The sequence below is a fragment of the Uloborus diversus genome, chromosome 7 (genome assembly GCF_026930045.1).
Source record: "Uloborus diversus isolate 005 chromosome 7, Udiv.v.3.1, whole genome shotgun sequence".
Lineage (NCBI taxonomy): Eukaryota > Metazoa > Arthropoda > Arachnida > Araneae > Uloboridae > Uloborus > Uloborus diversus.
Window position 1 is genome coordinate 73,765,187 of NC_072737.1, and position 19,982 is coordinate 73,785,168.

Genomic DNA, 19,982 nt, shown 5'->3' on the forward strand with positions numbered 1-19,982 from the left:
TAACATAGGTATCAAACCCTGGTACATAGATAGAATTGCGGTAAAATAGTTTCAAACATACATTGCTGCGTAAATTAAGAACGTGTTGCTTATTAGTATAAGCACTGAACTTTTTTCAATAGTAAAAGACTACAGGTGCACAGTTAATTAGTAAAAATATACATTATTAGGTAACTCAAACCTAAGAATATTGTTTGATAAATATAACTTAATCTTAAGTACAGAAACAAACTAATATACTGAAGTTATCCCGTTTTATCCACTAAACTTTGAATGAGGAAGAAGCTATTACTTCGGGTCTACTTTGCTGGTCTTGCAGACGCGATGCTGGGGGATAGCTAATAGAATTAATTAGCAAACTCGCGACTGTGAGGGTGATTCGAATTCTAATGTATTGTTCGTACCGCAGGTACGGCTTGCCCGGACCCCATTTGCAAAGGGACCAACTGCTGGCTGGTTAAACAAGATGACGGGTGCCAGGTTTGCCGTTGCAAGTCCCGCTGCGTGCCCTGTCCGCCCATGTGTCAGCCCGAGAACCCCGAAAACGAATGCTCCGGATGTATTTGCCAAATCAATAGCACCGCCTTATGTAAGCAAACCACCGTTTGATGTTCAAAGATGGAACAAATTATCGGCGCAGTATTGGGTTCTGGAATTAATGTAAATCCTTCCGTCCCAAATTAGTTGAGTACTTTTGTACTGAGAACTGATATTGATGATTTTTTTTTTTTTTTAATTTTTAAATTTCAGTGTTCAAACATTAGTACCCATAAAGAGGTGGAGGCTGACATTAAAAAAGTCATTGTTTTTGAAATAAAGTTTGAGCATAAGTACATAATTTAAAATCTTTCCACGTTAACCATCAATAAATGGCGTTAGTAAAACCGTCGTATCTGAAATTTTTTCAACTTTTAATCTGCATTGATTTTTCTTTTGAAATCATAACAATTTTTTAGGTAACAAATTTCCACTTGTGTTCTGAAGAAAACCAAAATACATATTCCCTTACAGTGGGTAAAAATTCGTCATATTTTAAAACCGAAAATTTTCACAAATCTAACGTCTTTTACTCCTTGGTGAAACGAAGAAGAAGAAAGTAAAAGTTTTTTTACCATAAAAATAAAAACTTTGAAAAATATAATTTTTTGCCCCTCCTCTAAATACACATATGGGCGCCTATGTGTTCAATGCCGTCAATTAGCATCAATTACTTACCCAGCATGTCTTCTTTCCCTCCTCATATCAATGCCTAATTAGTTTCAAAAGTCCATAGTTCGCGCACACTCTGCCCACTTTCTGATGACTCAACCACCAGTATACCAACATGATTATTTTCTTTCAAATAAAATCACTATTAATTAGCTAGAGGATAATTTTATGTGATCACTGGTGAAAGAGTGTTTTCAAAATCGGACGTGGCTCAAAAATGGGAAACCTATGGATTTGTGAAATTAAATTATTATTTATTTAAGTAGGAGGGGGAGGAGAGGAATGCTTAGTCAGTAAATATTGTTGTTGGATTGGTTAGCATCCTGAATTCTCTAAAAAATGGCTTAAAAAATAACAACATCGTTCATATCAGTCTTCAGTACAAAAGTATTCAAATGTAACAACCAATAAGTGACAAAATTTTATACCTAAATGCCGAAACTAATTTAAGACAATGGGAGTTATTTCTTCATCCATTCATATTGTTTTGAGTAACTATTCGCGGTCCTAAAAAACTTCCGAACAAACTGGGAAACATAAGACGACATGGAATTAAGAGACAAATCAGAGAAAATGATAATTAGATTTCGAGCTGTAGAATGAAATTACAATACAGGATTGGTTTTCTTTTACAACTAAAGAATCGCATTTTGTATGTATATGATAAGAAAAATTACGTTCCTAGAGTTTCCTTCTCGTAATCTATATACATTGCATACATTCTAATATAATTAATATTTTACCCATTCATATTGTTGCTAACTAGAATAAATTCTCAAATAACTGAATAAATTATCAAGCGTTGTCGGAATACGTTCAAATGAATTTGTCAAGAAATTGGAAAGTTCACAAATGAGTTGAGAGATATTCTAGCAAAAATAACATAATGTATTAAAACTCACATACGTCAATTTAGTTTTCAGACAATCACGTTTGGGATTTCTAGTAAAATGATGAGAAATGAGTGATCATGACATTTTTCATTGCTTAGACTAATTTTTTCTGTTCTAGATGTCTATCATTTATTTATTTTTTAATATTAAGGATAACTTAGTAGTACAGTAAATTCCGGATTATCTGCGGAATAAGGTGGTATGGTAACCCCGAATGATCCGAATAAGAGGTAAAAAACGATACTAAAACATACAATAACAAAAATAATAATGCTCATACATTGATTCAAATTTTAGCTAAAAATATTGCATCTACTAAAATTGAATGTAAACAGTTTATCGAAAAGCTTAAAGCGAACAATAACACCATCATTGCTTTTTAAAAATATTTATTAACCAATAAGAAAACAAAAAAATTAAAATACCCACCGATTATCCGAGAGCGGATAATTGGGAGTTTACGGTATCAATAGTTTATCATTTCTCCGAATTTTTTTTTTTTTTTTTTTTTTGAAATTCTTCTGGTACTTTGTACACTGTAAAAAAAAACTGTAAATTTTGAAGAAGTTATCGGTATTTTTTACAGAAAAAAACTGTTCGTAATAAAATACAGGATTTCTCTGTTTTTTTGGATCTGTAACCGGTTATACTTTGGTTTTCTTCGAATCTTCGAAATTTCGCCCGCGTGATTGGATTTTGGTTCTCGTGCTCGAGTTTTTGATCTTATATTTATTTAAAGCGAGTAAGTCTTAAATCGTTTGCAACTTCCATTTCATTGCATCCTAATCAATATTTTATTATTATGTTTTCTTGTCATCTGTTACAGAGGCATATTCGGAAATTTACCTTTGTATACATGTATTTCGTAGTAGTATAGTAAATATTGAAATGGATTTATGAAAGTATAGTTTCATTTTTTTAATCTTCATAAAATAATAAATCAGCTTGAATAAATAATAAAAATACGGAAGATTTCTGTAAAATAAACGGAAGAAAACTGGCGTCCTGGCTGACAGTTTTTTTCTGTAAATTTTACGGATTTTTTTTACAGTGTAGTGGTTGCTATACACGAGTAGTTATAACATAAACAATTCATCTACACGTTCACGCAATAGAAATTAATTCTGATAGTCAAGTTGTCAGTGTATCTTTCTAGTAAATGCAATTTTTGTTGGAATAACAAACATGTAATACTTTAATTTATGTTGAATAGGTCTTAAAATACAAGATTAAGCTCAAGAACTCGCATCAACGTACATTTTTAGCCAGTTCATTTCTTTCACAACTCATTAAAATTTTATTAAAGTTATTTGGAGAAATTATTTACTGAAAATAATTTTTATTCCTATGTGTTTTGATTTTTGATACGCTTACATTGTTTTTATTCTTATAAATATTTTACCATAAAATTTTCTTCCTTTTTTCGGTTAACGAACTGTACGATGCAGTTTTTAGAGTTTAATGTAGTTTAATTAATTTCATTAACAAGTTCATTATTATGAAGTAATTTTAAACCTAGTGGGGTATTTCAAAAAGGTAATTTTATGTTTCCCGAAAATAATTGCTTTGAATTTTTATTAGAATTTCAAGAAAATTACTTCAAACTTAATTACCAATGCCAAATGGGCATCAAATGTTAGTTTTATAAAAAAAATTATAAAACTAAAAGTTCAATTCTTTTGAGCAATTGTTTGTCAGAAATTGATTAGAAAATTAATTAATGTATTTCGGAACGAATGCATCTACATAAAATACAGAATTATAGCGTTCTCTTTTCTACAAAAAATGAAAGAAAAAGAAGAAAAAGAAAAAAAGAGAGAAAATGCATAAAGCAATTTTAATTCGCATCAAACTTTAGATGTGTCCCAAATTTAAATACCTGATCTTACCTATCTTTGTGCTAAAAAAAATAAATAAAACTTCGCACTTTTTTAAAATCAACTTTTATATATTTATTACTCGAAAAACTTAATAAAATAATGCAAACATTTTTAACGCTGATTCTGCAATATTTCTTAAATATGTTTATCGTAAATATTATATTTACTGTCATGCTTGTGTAAACTATTTCCTACAACTTTCTGTAAAACAGTTGTAAAATGTCAGATTTGAACTTTCGGATTAAAAAAGATATACTAATTATTTTTAAATAATTAAATACATTTTACGTAAATATCCATTCACTTTTTTTCATTTCAAAAAAGATAAATGAAAAATGCAGTGTTTATAAATTTCATTTTTAACTATTTTCATTATTATTATTTTTTTTTTTTTTTTTTTTTTTTTGAAAACGTCTCTTACGTATGCGCCCTTTTAAATACTGAAAGCAAAAACAAACTTTACATCTGCAGAAGATTTAGAGCAGTTAATTCCCTCTTTAAACTGTAATCATCTACTTTTTGAAGCAAAGAGTAACACGTGTTTTTGAATTCCCTCGTTTAAATGTGTTGCAGAGGTCCAAAAGCAACTTGCTCTATTTATTTAAATGTGTTTATACTTGTGTGTAATATTGTTATTTTTATTTTCAGTGGAATTTGAAAAGAAAGATGAATCAGTGGAAAACAAACAAGAAAGTTCTTTAAAACATCTAGTGCAAGAATGCAAGGTAAGAATTTAAAACTGTTTTTATATGAATACAGTGTAAGAATAAAAATTGACACAGAAATTAATCCTAGATGCATCAAAGTCTGCAGTTTATACGGATTGTTTAAAAACCTAAATTGTACTCAATTAATGATAAATTTGCGATTTGTTTAAACAATATTGGCGTTTGATGTTAAATAAATACGCAGAAAGCAAGATTACGTTCTTATATTTATTTATATATATATATATATATATATATATATATATATATATATATATATATATATATATATATATATATATATATATATATGAACAGGGTGTTCCGTTTTAACCTGTAAGACCTTTATTTTCGCAACCGTTAGTCCTAGATGTATACTTCCAATTGCAAAAATGTTCAAAATAAGTTTCAACCATCAAGTTTGAATTGAAAATAAAAATAAGTCAAAAAATACAACATTTAACTTTTTTTTTTACGAGCTTATTTCCCCTAACTTATATTTAAGGAAATAATTTCCATTGAAAAACCATTCCAACACAAAAAGTTAGAAATTAGTACAAACAATATTCACCGAGATATGAAACGCGGCATTTTGCGATCTACACCACTTTTCACTCGCCGTCAATAACGCCTTTTAGAGGAAAATATAGCAGTTAACATGTGTTTAAAATTATATTTGTGCATAGAGTGTGGTTTTTCAAATTGTTCGAGGTTTTGTCGTATGTTTTTGCGTATATATCACGGCATAACATTTGCATTTATTTTTGAATAGCAATGAAAAATATAAACACCTTGTTTTTCTTACTTTGACGACCTAATATTCTTCTGAAAGGGCGGTAAGTTCCAATCTCCACTTTTGTATGGTCCCTTAAAACTTTAAACTGGAACATCTCTCTGAGTTTTGGTTACACAAATGTCAAGTTTTTTGTGTTAGTAATATCTTTCAATGGAGATTATTTCCCTAAATATAAGCTAGGGGACCTGGGCTCGTACAAAAATTTAACTTTTGTATTTTTTGACTCATTTTCATTTTTGCTTCAAAATTTCAATATTGTAACTCTGCATCTGATTTTGAACGTTTTTGCAATAGGAAGTATACACTTAGGATTAACGGTTGCGAAAATAAAGGTCTTGCAGGTTAAAATGGAACACCCTGTATATTGCGTGTGCTTTATATATATATATATATATATATATATATATATATATATATATATATATATATATATATATATATATATATATATATATATATATATATATATTTCAAACAAACAGTATGATTTTGTTTCAAAAAATGCTAATACTTACAATACATTCTAGTTTGCATTCGCGGACATTTAATGGATTTTTTATTTTTTATTTTATTTTTATTTTTTATTTTTTTTATTTTATTTATTTTTTTTTTATTTTTATTTTTATTTTTTTTTTTTCAAAAATACAGCTACAAGAAAATCTTAAATCTTGTAACTTGATGAGTGGTTCTATTGTTATGCTGTCATATTAGTTATAATTTAATGTGTCAAACTTTCTCAGGCTTGTCCAAAAAATAACTTTCCAATGCACACGAAACCCAACTGCCAATCCAATTACCAAAATCCAATGTCAACACATACAGACCATTAAAGCATGACACCGAGTCAATTTTGAATAACTTTAAAAATGAACTTCATCCTTAATTTTCAATGTAGATAAAATGAGAAATCAACAGAAAGATTTTTGTGAAGTCATTTTCTCTTAGGAGTAATGCAAGTTCAGCATGAAATGGCAGAAACGAATCCTAATGCAAATGAAGGTACCGTAAACATTTGGGTTTGTCAGAAAATTTGGTCCAATAAATAAGACTCCAAATCAAGTGACCGTTCGCAAGATTGCAGTAGAAAGCAGCCTTAAAGCATTCTCGAGACGATTTCCTCTGCAAAAGTTTCACTTTTAAATCAGTTCAAAACATGAATCGCGCTCTCCTGAGAAATCACACTCTTTGCAGAAGCTGCTTCTACCTGACTGATTGATAAATATTACGGTAATCACAATCTTATTGTACATCTTTATAATTTGCAGTTGTTGCATATTTATTTTTTCTTTCCCTTTTTTTTTAAAGTGCTTCGCAGCTTTTCTTAAAAGTCTGCTATTTTAACCATGTTAACCGTTTGACACGGACAGCTTCGTTCATATTTTAAACTGATTGTGTGTGTGTACATTGCGTTCTTCATTGCTTAGAGTCATAGTTAAAATTAATAAAACTATATTAAAAAAGAAAATGTTAAAAGCTGGAAATTTGGAATGAAAACTGCTTGCCCGTGTATATCCTACAGCTAGGTGACTATAATTCAGTATTTTTTCATACTGTTTTGAGGTCAACTCAACAAGTTAAAGCTTTCACGGAGAATGTGAAGACTTGATAAAATAGTATTCAAATGTCATTTTACTACCATTTCTAACTATTATTAAATTAGAAGAATTTATTTCTTGTCTCACCAGCGAGAGTCCGCAGCCAATGTGCGGTTCATCTCGTAAATTGAAGACAAACTTAATGTATTTGGGATAGTAACTTATCTTTTAAACACTACTAATCGAATTCGACAGTAAGAATGAATGACTTTCATTTCTAAAAGATTCAGTTTCAACTGCGTTGTCTATCCTTTAATAACTTCAAAAATCAATAAAATCTTTAAAATGTGGTCTTCATTTTCAAATCATGGTATTAGTCAACAAAAAATTTAGATATTACCTTATTTATTAATTCATTGAGTATTAACAATTTTTGAGATTACGTTAGAAAGTCCATTTTTTTTAAATGTTCTTATTTTTTGCAGAGTATGAACTGTCAAAGTGATGAACGATGCATGTTGGTTGAAACTAAGTGCGAAGAAGAACCTTGTCTGCCAGTTCCTAAATGTAAGATTGACGCAGAACTAATTCAAGAGATTCCTAAACTAATGCTGTTAAATACGTTTATTTTTTCAGGAGCATTTAGATTGAAGTAGTTCCCAAGAACCTTTTTGAGCCCATCGCCCCTTAGCTAGAGTTATTCAGACACCTATCAACCCCTCCCCACTTCTTACTAGAAAAAAAACATTACTTGGATGTAATGAATAAAATGCTTTTGAAAACATAAATGCCTAGTTAAATTTTAAGCAAAATTTATAATATGAAGAAATTTCATTCAATTACTCTTAAAATAAAAAATAAATGAAAAAGAAATACTTTTTACGCCTTTTTTTCCCCATTTCCTTGTTTTCCAAAAGAAAGTATTTGAAGGGAGATACTTAACTCAGATCCTTGACGTACTTATCAAAAACAAAAGTACACTTTTTTTGTAATTATTTGTTTTTTTAACTAAAATCTGGGGAATTAAAAATACTAAAAAAGTAATGATTTTAAAAAATAAATAGAATTTTTGAAAATTCATGAACTTGACAGTAAGTAATGAAATACTTCCTTAAGATTTAACTGAGATGAAAAGGAGGACGCTTCTGAACTTGAATTTGTCAGTTTTTCAACTTGTGATTCTTTCTGTAAACTCTGAACAATCGGTTTGACATAACGTAAAGCGGGGTGGCGTTGCCCACCGGGGTGACTTTGCCCAATTTTTATTCAAAGTTTCTCCATTTAAAAGTAGTACATCAAGATTCTGCTTCGAGGCGCTAAGATAGTGCAATATCATCTCCTCTTTGTGTAGAATGCACGAGAAAGGTACAGAATGATTATTTATAAGTTTTCAGTCAAAGAAGTTATTTCCTAGTCTGTAAGGCAATACAAAAAAATTTTAGTGTGCTCCGAATTACATCTGCGCTGTTTACGTGTTGAGTCAGTAAGTACCGTCTGTTATATCTTCCTATTGCTCTTATAATAACAAAGAAATAGCATTTTCATTATTTTTTCAAAACCCTACACACTAGGTATAATTCCTGTGGGCTATTTCACCCCGGCTTTTACAAGAAATTTGGGGTCACTTTGCATATTTGATCTGTAGAAAAAATGGATGCTTACTTGAAAATGTATGAATGAATAATGATTACTATTAATATATGTCTGTATTATTACTTGTTTGAAACAACGCCATGCACTTTTTGGGCACCGCCAATATGTCTTATAAACGAATGCTATGCGTGACGAGGCAATTTTTAATGGTGTTGACCAGGGTTTGCTGATTTAGTAAGGTTGTCTACTTGGCCAAAAGCATGAGATTCTCCGAATAACTTTGAGAAACCTTTGGGAAATCTGAGGGAAAAACATGCCTATCAGTGCCAGAGGAAAGAGAAATAATCAAACAAATTTTAGTGTGCGGTGATTAGGACACGTGACTATCATAAATGGATATACGATTCATTGCTGATGATTACTTGTCTCGAGCTGGAAGAGTGTGTACAGATCAAGAATAATCTACTTGTGTAAGATTGGTTTAAGTCATTTTTGAATCGTCTTAAAAAGGAGCTCTCAAAGAGTAACTTTAAAAATATATCCCTTTCAAGACCCGAGTGGAGGTCCTGAATATATCTTCTTATTTCGATCATCAGTTTGAATCTTTGCATACCATTCCTCCCCAAAAGCACCTTAAACTACAATGAATCTGTTCTCAGTAATGACCTGGTTTCCAAATTAATGATTTTGTGACGCGGAGAGAAGCATCCTGAAAGCAGTATGAAAAGTTCTAAAGGAGATTCTGAATATGTATGTATGTATATTTATTTATAGGGGATTCTAAAATAGTTCTAACTGCTAATACTATTGCTGATGAACTTAACTTAAGGTGTAGGACACATAATGTTTTTTTTCCTCCATTTTCCTGCATGCTTCAATGTTTCTGCTGATTTCCTGTATTTCTTTTTCCAATATATGTTTTTAACTAGCAGACAGTGGGGTTTTATTTACCCCTGATCAAGTTGACACTGCCCAACAAAATATTTGAAGGCGTTTTCCTACGAAAAGTATAAGTGGGCAAAGTCACCCCTTTTAGCAGGTTGACTTTGCCCACCCAGTTTTTCATTTTTTAAAAATATATCGAGTGAGTCAAAATTGAAATGCATTAGCGACCTGGATTCTTTTTGCCTTTCCCCAAAACACATAATTTTCACTGTTCCAATATTCTTGCAGCAAGTATAAAAAAATTGACTCTAAAGTTGAAAACTGGGCAATGTCAGCCCGGTTTACGGTACGTTTTCAATTTCGATATACGTTTAAACCCTACCCGGTAAATCATTACGTGAGAATAAATATGGATGTTCAGTGATCGATAGATACAAAGACAAAAAATGAAAAAATCTACCTTTAAGATCATACAAAATATCCTTATATAAATAATAGCCGATTATCGAGTAATTTGTGTGTTTCAACAATGAAACGCGCGCGACGACATGATAATTTGATAATATGCTTTGTACTATTTAACATGCAGGGAAAGCAAAGGTGCCCACATGCAAAATTGTAAGGGGGGGGGGGGGAGGGGCTCAGATATTTTCCCCGTGATTTAGCAGGATATTTTCCCCATGGAAACCGATTTCAGGACATATTAGAGTCATTAAACTTTGACACTTTCAATAACTCATTCCTTAATGGCCGAAGAAAAAATGTTTTTTACACTTTTGCACAGAAAAATGCACCAAAAGCAAGGAAAATCAACTTTCTAAGGGGAGCTTGAGCCCCCCTTGCCCCCCTATAAGGGCGCCCTTGAGGGAAAGGCTTTATTGTGACAAGGCCGAACTCGATCCGGTAACGTAACTGTTTTACTGGTAAGACTGTCATTTCAAGGCAATAAAGAAAGCAAAGAATGGTCAACAATGACTGCTATTTACTGGAGTTTAATGTTAATCCATTGGAGTTGAGGTTACAATTCCAAGTATCAAAATATCACCAAACAGGCAATGGCTTTGTTCAAATGCAGACGCAATTTTCACCCGTCATACCTTGACGAACGATTTTCTAGTATCATAATAACATAATAATAATATCTCAACTCGCTTCTAAAAAATTAAAGTTGTTGCAATCAAGAACTGAAGTGTTTTCTTTTGTTAGAAGCTCTTATTTCAGTTCCTCTAGTTAAAATGGGACTTTTATTATGAATATGTGATTTCAATTTTAAATAACTATCGAACTAATTGAGGCATTTTTTAAATTTTGGATGTGCCAATGGATCAAAATTTTTCAAGTTGTTTGACCTGTCATGGATTCTTGGAGGATTGAACTGTGAATAGATATTGACGAAAGTTTGCCTTTTGCTATCATAAAAAGGTAGAAGTGGCGTATTTTTCTTGAGTTAAAGTTTAGAACAGGAATTCCAAAAATGGGTGCAGCGTAACCCTAGTGTTCCGAAGGGAGAAGCAAGGGGTACTGCGATGTATTGACAATATCAAAAGAATGTATACAATAAAGATAGAATTTTCTCACGGCACCTTGCCTAATTCTTCAAAGGGTGCTGTGAATCGAAAATATTTGGGAGCCTCATGTTTAGAATATATATATATATATATATATATATATATATATATATATATATATATATATATATATATATATATATATAACTCTTTGAAGTTCTTGAGAGAATTTCAGTTTTTATGTCAAAAAATAAGGCTAAGTGTCCGAAGAATTTTCGGAATGACACAAAAACCAAGGTTGTGTGATTCCTTGTCACTGTAGAAGGTTATTTAATTCTTTGTCATGTGACCTGTCTTACCCAGGCTGTGGTCGAAATTAGATCAGTGAGCTAACTTCTTGATTGTTCAAAAAGTTAAGATCCATTATTTACATATTATTTGAAGATGACTTTAATCAATTCTTTATTGATTCTTTCATTAAGGCTCACAATTGTATATAAAAATATACTGCGCTTATTTATGCATTTATTTTTCCTGCATAAATGTTTAAATGTTTTAAATTAGTATATAGAATTTTAAAATATATTTAACCAAATATCTATATTTTAATTTTGTCAAATGTTGATACTTGGTGAATTTCCTCTAAACGCTGACGATACTAAGTTTGTACTTTTGTCAATAAAATAAAGAGAGTCTTTAAAACGATTTTCTATATTGATTTCTTATTTTATACTGACAATATCTTGAATTTCGGACTAATGGATTTTGCAAGGTTGGCAGATGTATAAAGTTAATGAGTTTCTGTGGATAATATTTCTGCCAGAAGAGATTAATTAAGCAGTGAAATAGCAGTGACGACTGGCCATTCTGCACACATTGCATTGAGAACTTTACTGACACGAACCCGCGATGATGAAAAGGGCAATAATTGCTTTTTTTTTTTTTTTAAGGAAAGGAATATTAGGGACATTTGTGGTACAACTAGAATATTTTTATTTTTTTTTAAAGAGTATAACGATTTTATGAAAGTATTTTCAGCACATTTAACCTTAACATATCTTTCCTTTTTAATACACTGTTTTATACCGAATTTGAAACAATTCATAACATACCAGTTTCATTCAGCAGTTTGTATGTTATGTTATTGGACGGCTTGCTTACTCTTCATTTCTTAGTAACTAAAACCCAGTTTACAATTTTAGGTGAGAAAGTGTCTTTTGGATGCGGACAAAAATCGTGCCCTGAGGGTTGCGAAGAAATTGGATCATATGAAAGCAGCTGTCCTCTCTGTTACTGTAAGCAACAAATTAAAGGTATGTTTAACTTTAAAAAACATGAAATAATAAATAAAAATGCTTGACATAACACAAGAATTCTTAATATTTTAAAATCCATTACCCCTTTTTGGGTACCATTATCTGTGCAATCCCCAATAAAAGACTTTTGCAGACAAAGATAAAGTGAAAACAAAGTTTAATGAAATAATTAACGGACAAAGTAAACTTAATTTATTTTTTACAAAACTTATCAATTTGTGACTGTAGCGTCGTCAAATAAAACTACAAATAAGCTTTAGCATGTACTTGTTTCTAAGCTCGTTCTTCAGAGGTTCTACGTAGGATGATTGAGGACACAAATCCATTTTCTGTTCCAGAAACTGAGAACTGCAGTGAAAGGAGATTTTTACCATTAAGGTTTGGCCATTCAGGCAGCCTTGACACAGGTGTTAAAGACCATTCCCAAAATGAATGTAAAAAGTCTATGGATAAACTGGTTGGCCATTCAAAGCGTTGTATTGAGTTAAATAGATACTATTATGAATACAGGTTTTGTCCCAAAAGTAATGAGTCTTTTTTCAAAAAAATAGATTCAATGATAAAACTTTTAATAGAACTTAACTCTTCAAAAACAGTTTCCTTCTGCGTTTATACACCTTTGCCAGCGTATTTCCCATGCATTATAGGCCTTCTGAAAATCGCTTGGTATGTTAAATGTTGTCCAGGGAATCCAGATATTTTCCTTTCAGCTCCCTTTTCACTTTTGGGAACAATAAGAAGTCTGCCGGAGCTACATCGCAGCAATAGGGAGAATTTGGCACTGTTGAAACACCGATCCGACCCGAGTCAGATAAAAGTTAATAACGAAGGCGATGTGACTCGGTGCACTGTCATGTCGACGCATGTCTTCTGAAACAATTCGATGATCATCAGTTTTCGGCAAATTTAACTATTCTAACACCGAACGAACGCACATTTGATGGTCTTAGTTTAGAAAATCACCCACAAGAGTTCGCGATACTGATGGTTGCCCAGAACGGGCCTTATTGACTAATTCTTCCTGGTCTTCCTTGACGACTTATGCCGCTTTTTGACCTGCGAGTATGACAAGCAATCATCCTTGAAGACCTGTGTGAGCAAATCGAATGCTTCCTTTGCCGTCTTTCGGAGTTTAAAGCAAAATTTTATCGCAAAACGTTGCTCTCAAGTTATCTCCATCCTAAGCACGACGACGAGACTGCGCGGAGGTTCACTAAATATGACATCCCACCTCTCCGAGAGCTAGTAGGCCACTGAACCAGGAGTCACTGGAAAGCTTAAAGCAACCATATAAGTCTCCCCTACAACTTCCAACTGGTTGTGCAGGTTTGCACGGTGCAGTCGCGTGGCAAAAAAAAATTAAACTCACTTTGGGACAAACCTTGTAAATATTAATTTTTATTCTGTAACTAAAAAGTTAGGTTATTTTTAGATCACACTGTACATAAATATACTTTTTTCTTTCTAGAACCTCAGTACAAGTTAACCTGTCGAGTACAGTCGTGTGAGGAAAACTGTATTCTGATTGGAAGAGATGAAGAAGGTTGCCCTGTATGTAAATGCCCCCAAGGAAATCTTGGTAAGTATGCAATATGTGCAACTTAGATAATTGACACATGAGATGTTGATCTTACATTTTAATAGGGTAAATCAAGGGGAATCACGCACCTGGAATAAATACTGCACGTCTTGTGTTTCTTTAACCAACTTGAGCCCCAGTGCTATGATTACTTTTAGTCATAAAATCGTTATTTTGAGTTTAAGTGCATAATTTTCCTATTGAAACTTTTAAGAACTGAAAGCTGAAAAAGTGTTTGACCTCTAGTTGTTGTAACCATGAACTATTTTGAAGTGAAAACTAAGTGTAAAGTTTTTATATAGTGCTGTGTGTATGAATGCGCTCTTATGCCACACCACGTGCCGGACCGGTATACGTTCCGCAGTTTCTCTTTACGGGATGCAGCCATAATTAAATTGAAATTGTTTTAACGACTCTTTCTTTTAATATGGAGCTGATTTTTATATTGCTAAAGTGGATTTTGTGGGCTTGATTATTGTTATAAACTTTCTTCTTTTTTTTTTCTTAATGCCAATGATCTTTAAGATCATTTGTTTTAGACATTGACAGATAACCAAGTGCCAACTGCAAAAACGTAGCACAAAAGGAGACAAATTCATCAAGTAAAGAACTAATCAAGATACTTCAGATCCATTTACAGGCATTCAGAACCTGAAAATGTCTCATCACCTACTTAGAGTTTTATTAATAAAATCTCATTCCGATACTTAGCCAGCAGTTAGCAAAGCAAATAATAAAAAAAGAAGCAGTACTCTAAGCCTCTATTGATAATAGTGGTTAGAGTACCACACAACTGCTTTAGAGTACTATTATGACTACTTTGAAATGTGTGCGTCTAAATATGATATCATCTTAATTTCAAAGTTATTATTTTTTTCACTAAATCTTAACGGTATTTCTGTCACACATAAAAGTTTTGCACTTGACCTGATTAACTCAAAAACTTACATTAAGCTTATTTTTGTGCAGAGGAACGAGCATGTGCCCCTTCTCCATGTCGAGGATACAACTGCACGATGGCAGTGAACTCTCTAGGATGCGCTGAATGCCGCTGTCAGCTGTCATGCAAGCCAAAAGAATGTCCAGTGGGATGTGACATGGATCTCGATGTGCCAGCTAACAGCGGTTTAGAATGCGGATGCCAGTGCAAGAATTCCACAACCGGTGAGTGAAATTTTCAGCTTCATTGTTAGGCTGTTTGCATAAATCAAACAGAAAACTTCAGTAAGTAATGAAAAATTTATTTATTAATTATTTATTTATTCTTGTTCCTAGAATGTATATGTTAATAGTAAATCTAGTATAATGTATGCATTGGAAAAAGTGGAAAATACAAACTATAAGGGTTGCCCAAATGAAAAATAGACAAGTTGTATAAAAATAATACTTTTAATGTTAATTAAAAGTAATCGTCATGGGCGTTGAAACACAGGTCCCAGCGTTGCGGCAGCAGGTCGATGTCTTTGGTGTAGAAAGATCAGGGCTGATTCCTGAGGAAGTATAGGGTTTGAATAGGGTACCTGTTAGGTAGGGTACGAAACAGGGAACCCCACTCTGCTCTACCATCTATGGACTTTTCATAGTACGGACCTTTCGGCCGGGGCTCCCTAGATCCTGACGGGAACAATAGTGCAACCACTTACGACTCTAAGCACCGTGGACCCAGGTACAGACCTTGCTTAGGTGACAAACATTGCCTACTCACTGTCCCACTCGATATTCACTGGGCAGATACAGATCTGCTCAAGCGTAAGTAAATAGTAGTAGTTTTACATGCATGGATGCTACACCATCACAGAACCCTCCCCATTTACCCGGGCTTGGGACCGGCATAGGGACGGGTCTGGTCCTATAAAGACCAAACTCCCCTACGGCTGGGTTCCGTTAGGTTAGGTATTTGTTTAGGGTATTGTACTGCAGATATTTGTGGATGATAGTGTCAACCGTTTCTTCACTCAGATTGAGTTCGCCACTGATTTCACGGGTCTTAATCCTTTGATTATCTCGGATCATTTCATTAACGAAGGCAATGGAATCATTGGTGACGTACTACCGCACGTTGTTCCGATTTGGACGCATCCATGGATAGCACGACTTTCCTTTTGTACGATTTCCTCTACAGCAAATAGGTTTCACCGCTGAACGGCATCTGAGATGCATAACTCATACCACTCTTTATATATTTGGGCAGTGTCGCTGCAATCGAATCATTCATTCTGACGTTATGGCACTTGTACACTTTTAATTTGGGGCAACCCTTATACATTGAGAAACTTTGAGCAGGCTCGGAAAATATTTGAATTTTTTTCTGATACTTTTGACCTCCTATAATTTAGTTTTGAATTTTATATATGTGTGGAGGTCTCAGGCTATTGCAACTGAGGTCTTGATTTTGACAAACTAAAATAAAATAAACCCTGTGTAAGTTGACCACTCGCGGTGCAGTACTTTGGTGGTCAACTTAGACAAGTGGTCAACTTATAAAGGGCGGTAATGTTTTTTTTTTTTTTTTTTTTTTTTTGTCATTTCTAGCACCATGTTTTCATTTTTTGAGTAATTCACCCTTATTCTTTCTGTTCAACTCACTTTCATTGTTTAACATTATTGAAAGTGAAACAATAATTAAAAATATTATTCAAATAATTTTGTTATTTTTTTCCTTGTTTTTGACTATATTAGACACTGTAGTTTTAGAAATTCCATATGTGCCGGCTAATTTTCTCTGGCTTTTTCCATTTTCAATTAATTTTAATATAATATTTCATACTTTTTATTAATCTCAAGTTCAACTAACTTTCTTTTTCAAGCCTTTTTTGTACAATTTATAGCACAAAGCGCAAAAAGCGCGACTCTCCCAGTTCATAAAGGCAAAATTAAAATGTCCTATCTCTTAATCCATTGCACCAGAAACATGTAACTTTACTCATTAGCAGGCCCAGATCTGCGTACCCGCAGAGCAAGGGGCCCGCGTCCTTAAAGGGGCTAAAGGTCCTAGAAATTGAAGAAAAAATAGAAAAAAAAATAGCACTAAAACTTATTCACTTTACAAATAGACACTGCTGGCCACTAAGGAGGGCCCCTACATATTTTGTTGCAGGGGGGCCCAAAATGTATAGATCCTGGCCTGCTCTTTTTAGCACAATTCCTGTATTGCCACAACATATTGGAACTAAAAGAAAAAACTTTGAACTTTTTTACTGACACCTAATTTTCATTGAACAGAGTACAAAAAGCTATCTCAAATAGAACAACAAATGAAAAACAAGTTTGGAGATTAAAGAGCAGCATAAGCTTTATGCTGCTGGTTAGTTAGTAAAATGCTGGTCTCTCATCAAAGCATTAAAAACATTTTTGGAAAGCTATCAAAACAACAATAATAATAATAAATAAATAAATAAATAATATAATAAAATAATTTTGTAAAGAAAGTTAAAAAAAATAAACCAAGTGGTCAACTTACAAAGGGTTTTTTACAATACTTCAAACCAAATTTGGGGTACATTAGTGGTCAAGATAGACAGGTAGTCAAGATAGAGAGGTGGTCAAGTTACAGAGGTTTCCCTTTATTATATGAGATAGGACTAATTCCGTTCCTGACAAAAGCGGTCAACATAGACAGGTGGTCAACTTACAAAGGTGGTCAACTTTACAGGTTTTACTGTATTAATGTTTTTTTTTAACTTATTTATTAATGTTTTTGTGCATTACTGAAAAATTTCCAAATGAGCATCCATGCAAAGTTCAAAGTTACTTTACCCTGTTAATATGGAAAACTATTTCCCCTATAGCAATGTTTTCGCTTCAAAATTTTAAAACGCACAAAAATGCTGAGAAACTGGATATCTTCCTGGCAATTTGATTTCACGAAACCATTTTCTCACACTGCAGTAAAATGAAAAAAAAGTTCCTGGTCCATGTTATTAAAGTAATTTTAATCACTAAAGTTACTTTAATGAGTTTTCCTCTTTTTAGCGAAAATCCGCTCTTTAAAGATTATTTTGCTGTTTTTGGAATCAATATAAATAGTTTGAGAAATCGTGCCCGAAAGTGTGGATAAAGGTAACTTCAAAAAAAAAAAAAAACTTGTTGTAGTAAAGTGCATTTTCATTATGCAAGGGAAAAATAAATTTGTTTTAGCAATATTCCAACATGTAACACGTGCATCTCCGAAAATGGCTCGGGATGTTTGATAATTCAATCCTTTTGCATCCTGCTAATATTTCATTTCTTTTGAAAGTTGCAAGCTATTTAAGCGTATGCCACCTTTAATCTTTTCATTTCGATGTTTGGTTTAGTTACTAATTTATGTTTCTCCTTTATATTTTATGTTTGATAATTCAATCCTTTTGCATCCTGCTAATATTTCATTTCTTTTGAAAGTTGCAAGCGATTTAAGCGTATGCCACCTTTAATCTTTTCATTTCGATGTTTGGTTTAGTTACTAATTTATGTTTCTCCTTTATATTTTATGTTTGATAATTCAATCCTTTTGCATCCTGCTAATATTTCATTTCTTTTGAAAGTTGCAAGCTATTTAAGCGTATGCCACCTTTAATCTTTTCATTTCGATGTTTGGTTTAGTTACTAATTTATGTTTCTCCTTTATATTTTATGTTTGATAATTCAATCCTTTTGCATCCTGCTAATATTTCATTTCTTTTGAAAGTTGCAAGCGATTTAAGCGTATGCCACCTTTAATCTTTTCATTTTAATGTTTGGTTTAGTTACTAATTTATGTTTCTCCTTTATATTTCGTTATTACCTAGCTGGTAGTTTGTAATTTGGCACATTAATTTATTTTTGCATTTCAAAGTATTTTTCAATGCCTTTCATAACATTTGCAACAATGCACTTCCTAATTTATGTTTGTAACTCCAACTGCTTGTTCTTACTGTGGTAAATTTCAATCCACGTTCAGCTTTTTTTTTTTTTTTTTTTTCAAACTCTGTTCCCTCCGAGAAATTTTTAAGAAAAGACATTATAGATTCCTTTAGGCTAAATATATTCTGTAATATACTGTAATCGCAAAATATTCTTAATGATGGACCTTTTTCAGCAATGGAACATATTCTTTCGAAGCCAGTTTCTGACTCCTGCCCGCCTGTATCGTGTCAGGGGTTGAACTGCACATATGGAGAAGACAAAGCTGGATGCCCCATTTGCTTCTGTAAAGCCCCGTGCCCAGCACCCACTTGCCAAGAAGGTTGCAAAATAGAAGAGGAGGTCAAGGAACCTGGACGTTGCCCAGGCTGTGCTTGTAAATTGTCCAGGTCAGCCAGAGGTAAATAGTTTATGAATTCTCTAAGTACTAAAGTATTATGTGTGTAAAATCATTGCGGTATTATCGCCACTAGTCATTGGCAGGTATCAAAACAAATATATTAATTAAAAAAACATAAAAACAATAGGACGTGTGATTGATACTTGAATATCCTTCGTTTATTCTTCCATTACCTGCACATGTCATTCTTAACATAGCACTTTTAAGGCTTTCATGACTAAAAACTTCTATATTTAAAAGACATCTGATAGCTTATACAATTTTACTAAAGTTAAACCCATAAAAGTAATAAGCTCATTGCAATTAAGTACATATAAAGCTTATACAATAAAAATTTATGAATGGACTAAAGCTATTTGATTTTGAGCAGGGGTTTATTCCGTAATCATTATATTTTACTTAACAAAAATTATTCAGTGCAATTTGATCAAGTATATAAAAAATAAATTTGAGTATTTTTTATCCTCACAAAAGCTTTATTACTTAAAAAACAAAACAGTTATTTATTGATTTTCTGTTTTTTTAAACATTTTTCTCTCAGCTGTGAGAAAAAATGTAATGGTTCACTTTACGAAATTGGAAATTCCATTTTCCTCTATTTAATTGAAATGTTTCTAAAATCACCAAAAATGAATGCAATAGTAATAAAAATTTTCAACAGTATTTTAATTCAAGATTTTTTCTAGGTAATTTTCAACAGTGTGTTTCTGGTGTTGTAACTTTTTCATTCTGTTTGGATCTTCTTTTTAATCATTAAAAATGTAAAGTTTCACTAACAAAATTAATCACTAACATATAAT

General features: G+C 32.3%; 1 protein-coding gene across 1 annotated transcript in view; it reads left to right on the forward strand.

Annotated features, from left to right (window-relative positions):
- LOC129226741 (uncharacterized) overlaps positions 1-19,982 on the forward strand; it is an 88,262-nt gene that overhangs the window by 37,665 nt on the left and 30,615 nt on the right. Inside the window, exons 10-16 of the mRNA XM_054861371.1 lie at positions 410-589; positions 4,631-4,707; positions 7,506-7,587; positions 12,209-12,319; positions 13,791-13,901; positions 14,871-15,065; positions 18,958-19,182. Coding sequence (XP_054717346.1) covers positions 410-589; positions 4,631-4,707; positions 7,506-7,587; positions 12,209-12,319; positions 13,791-13,901; positions 14,871-15,065; positions 18,958-19,182 — 981 coding nt within the window. The remainder of the gene's footprint in view (positions 1-409; positions 590-4,630; positions 4,708-7,505; positions 7,588-12,208; positions 12,320-13,790; positions 13,902-14,870; positions 15,066-18,957; positions 19,183-19,982) is intronic.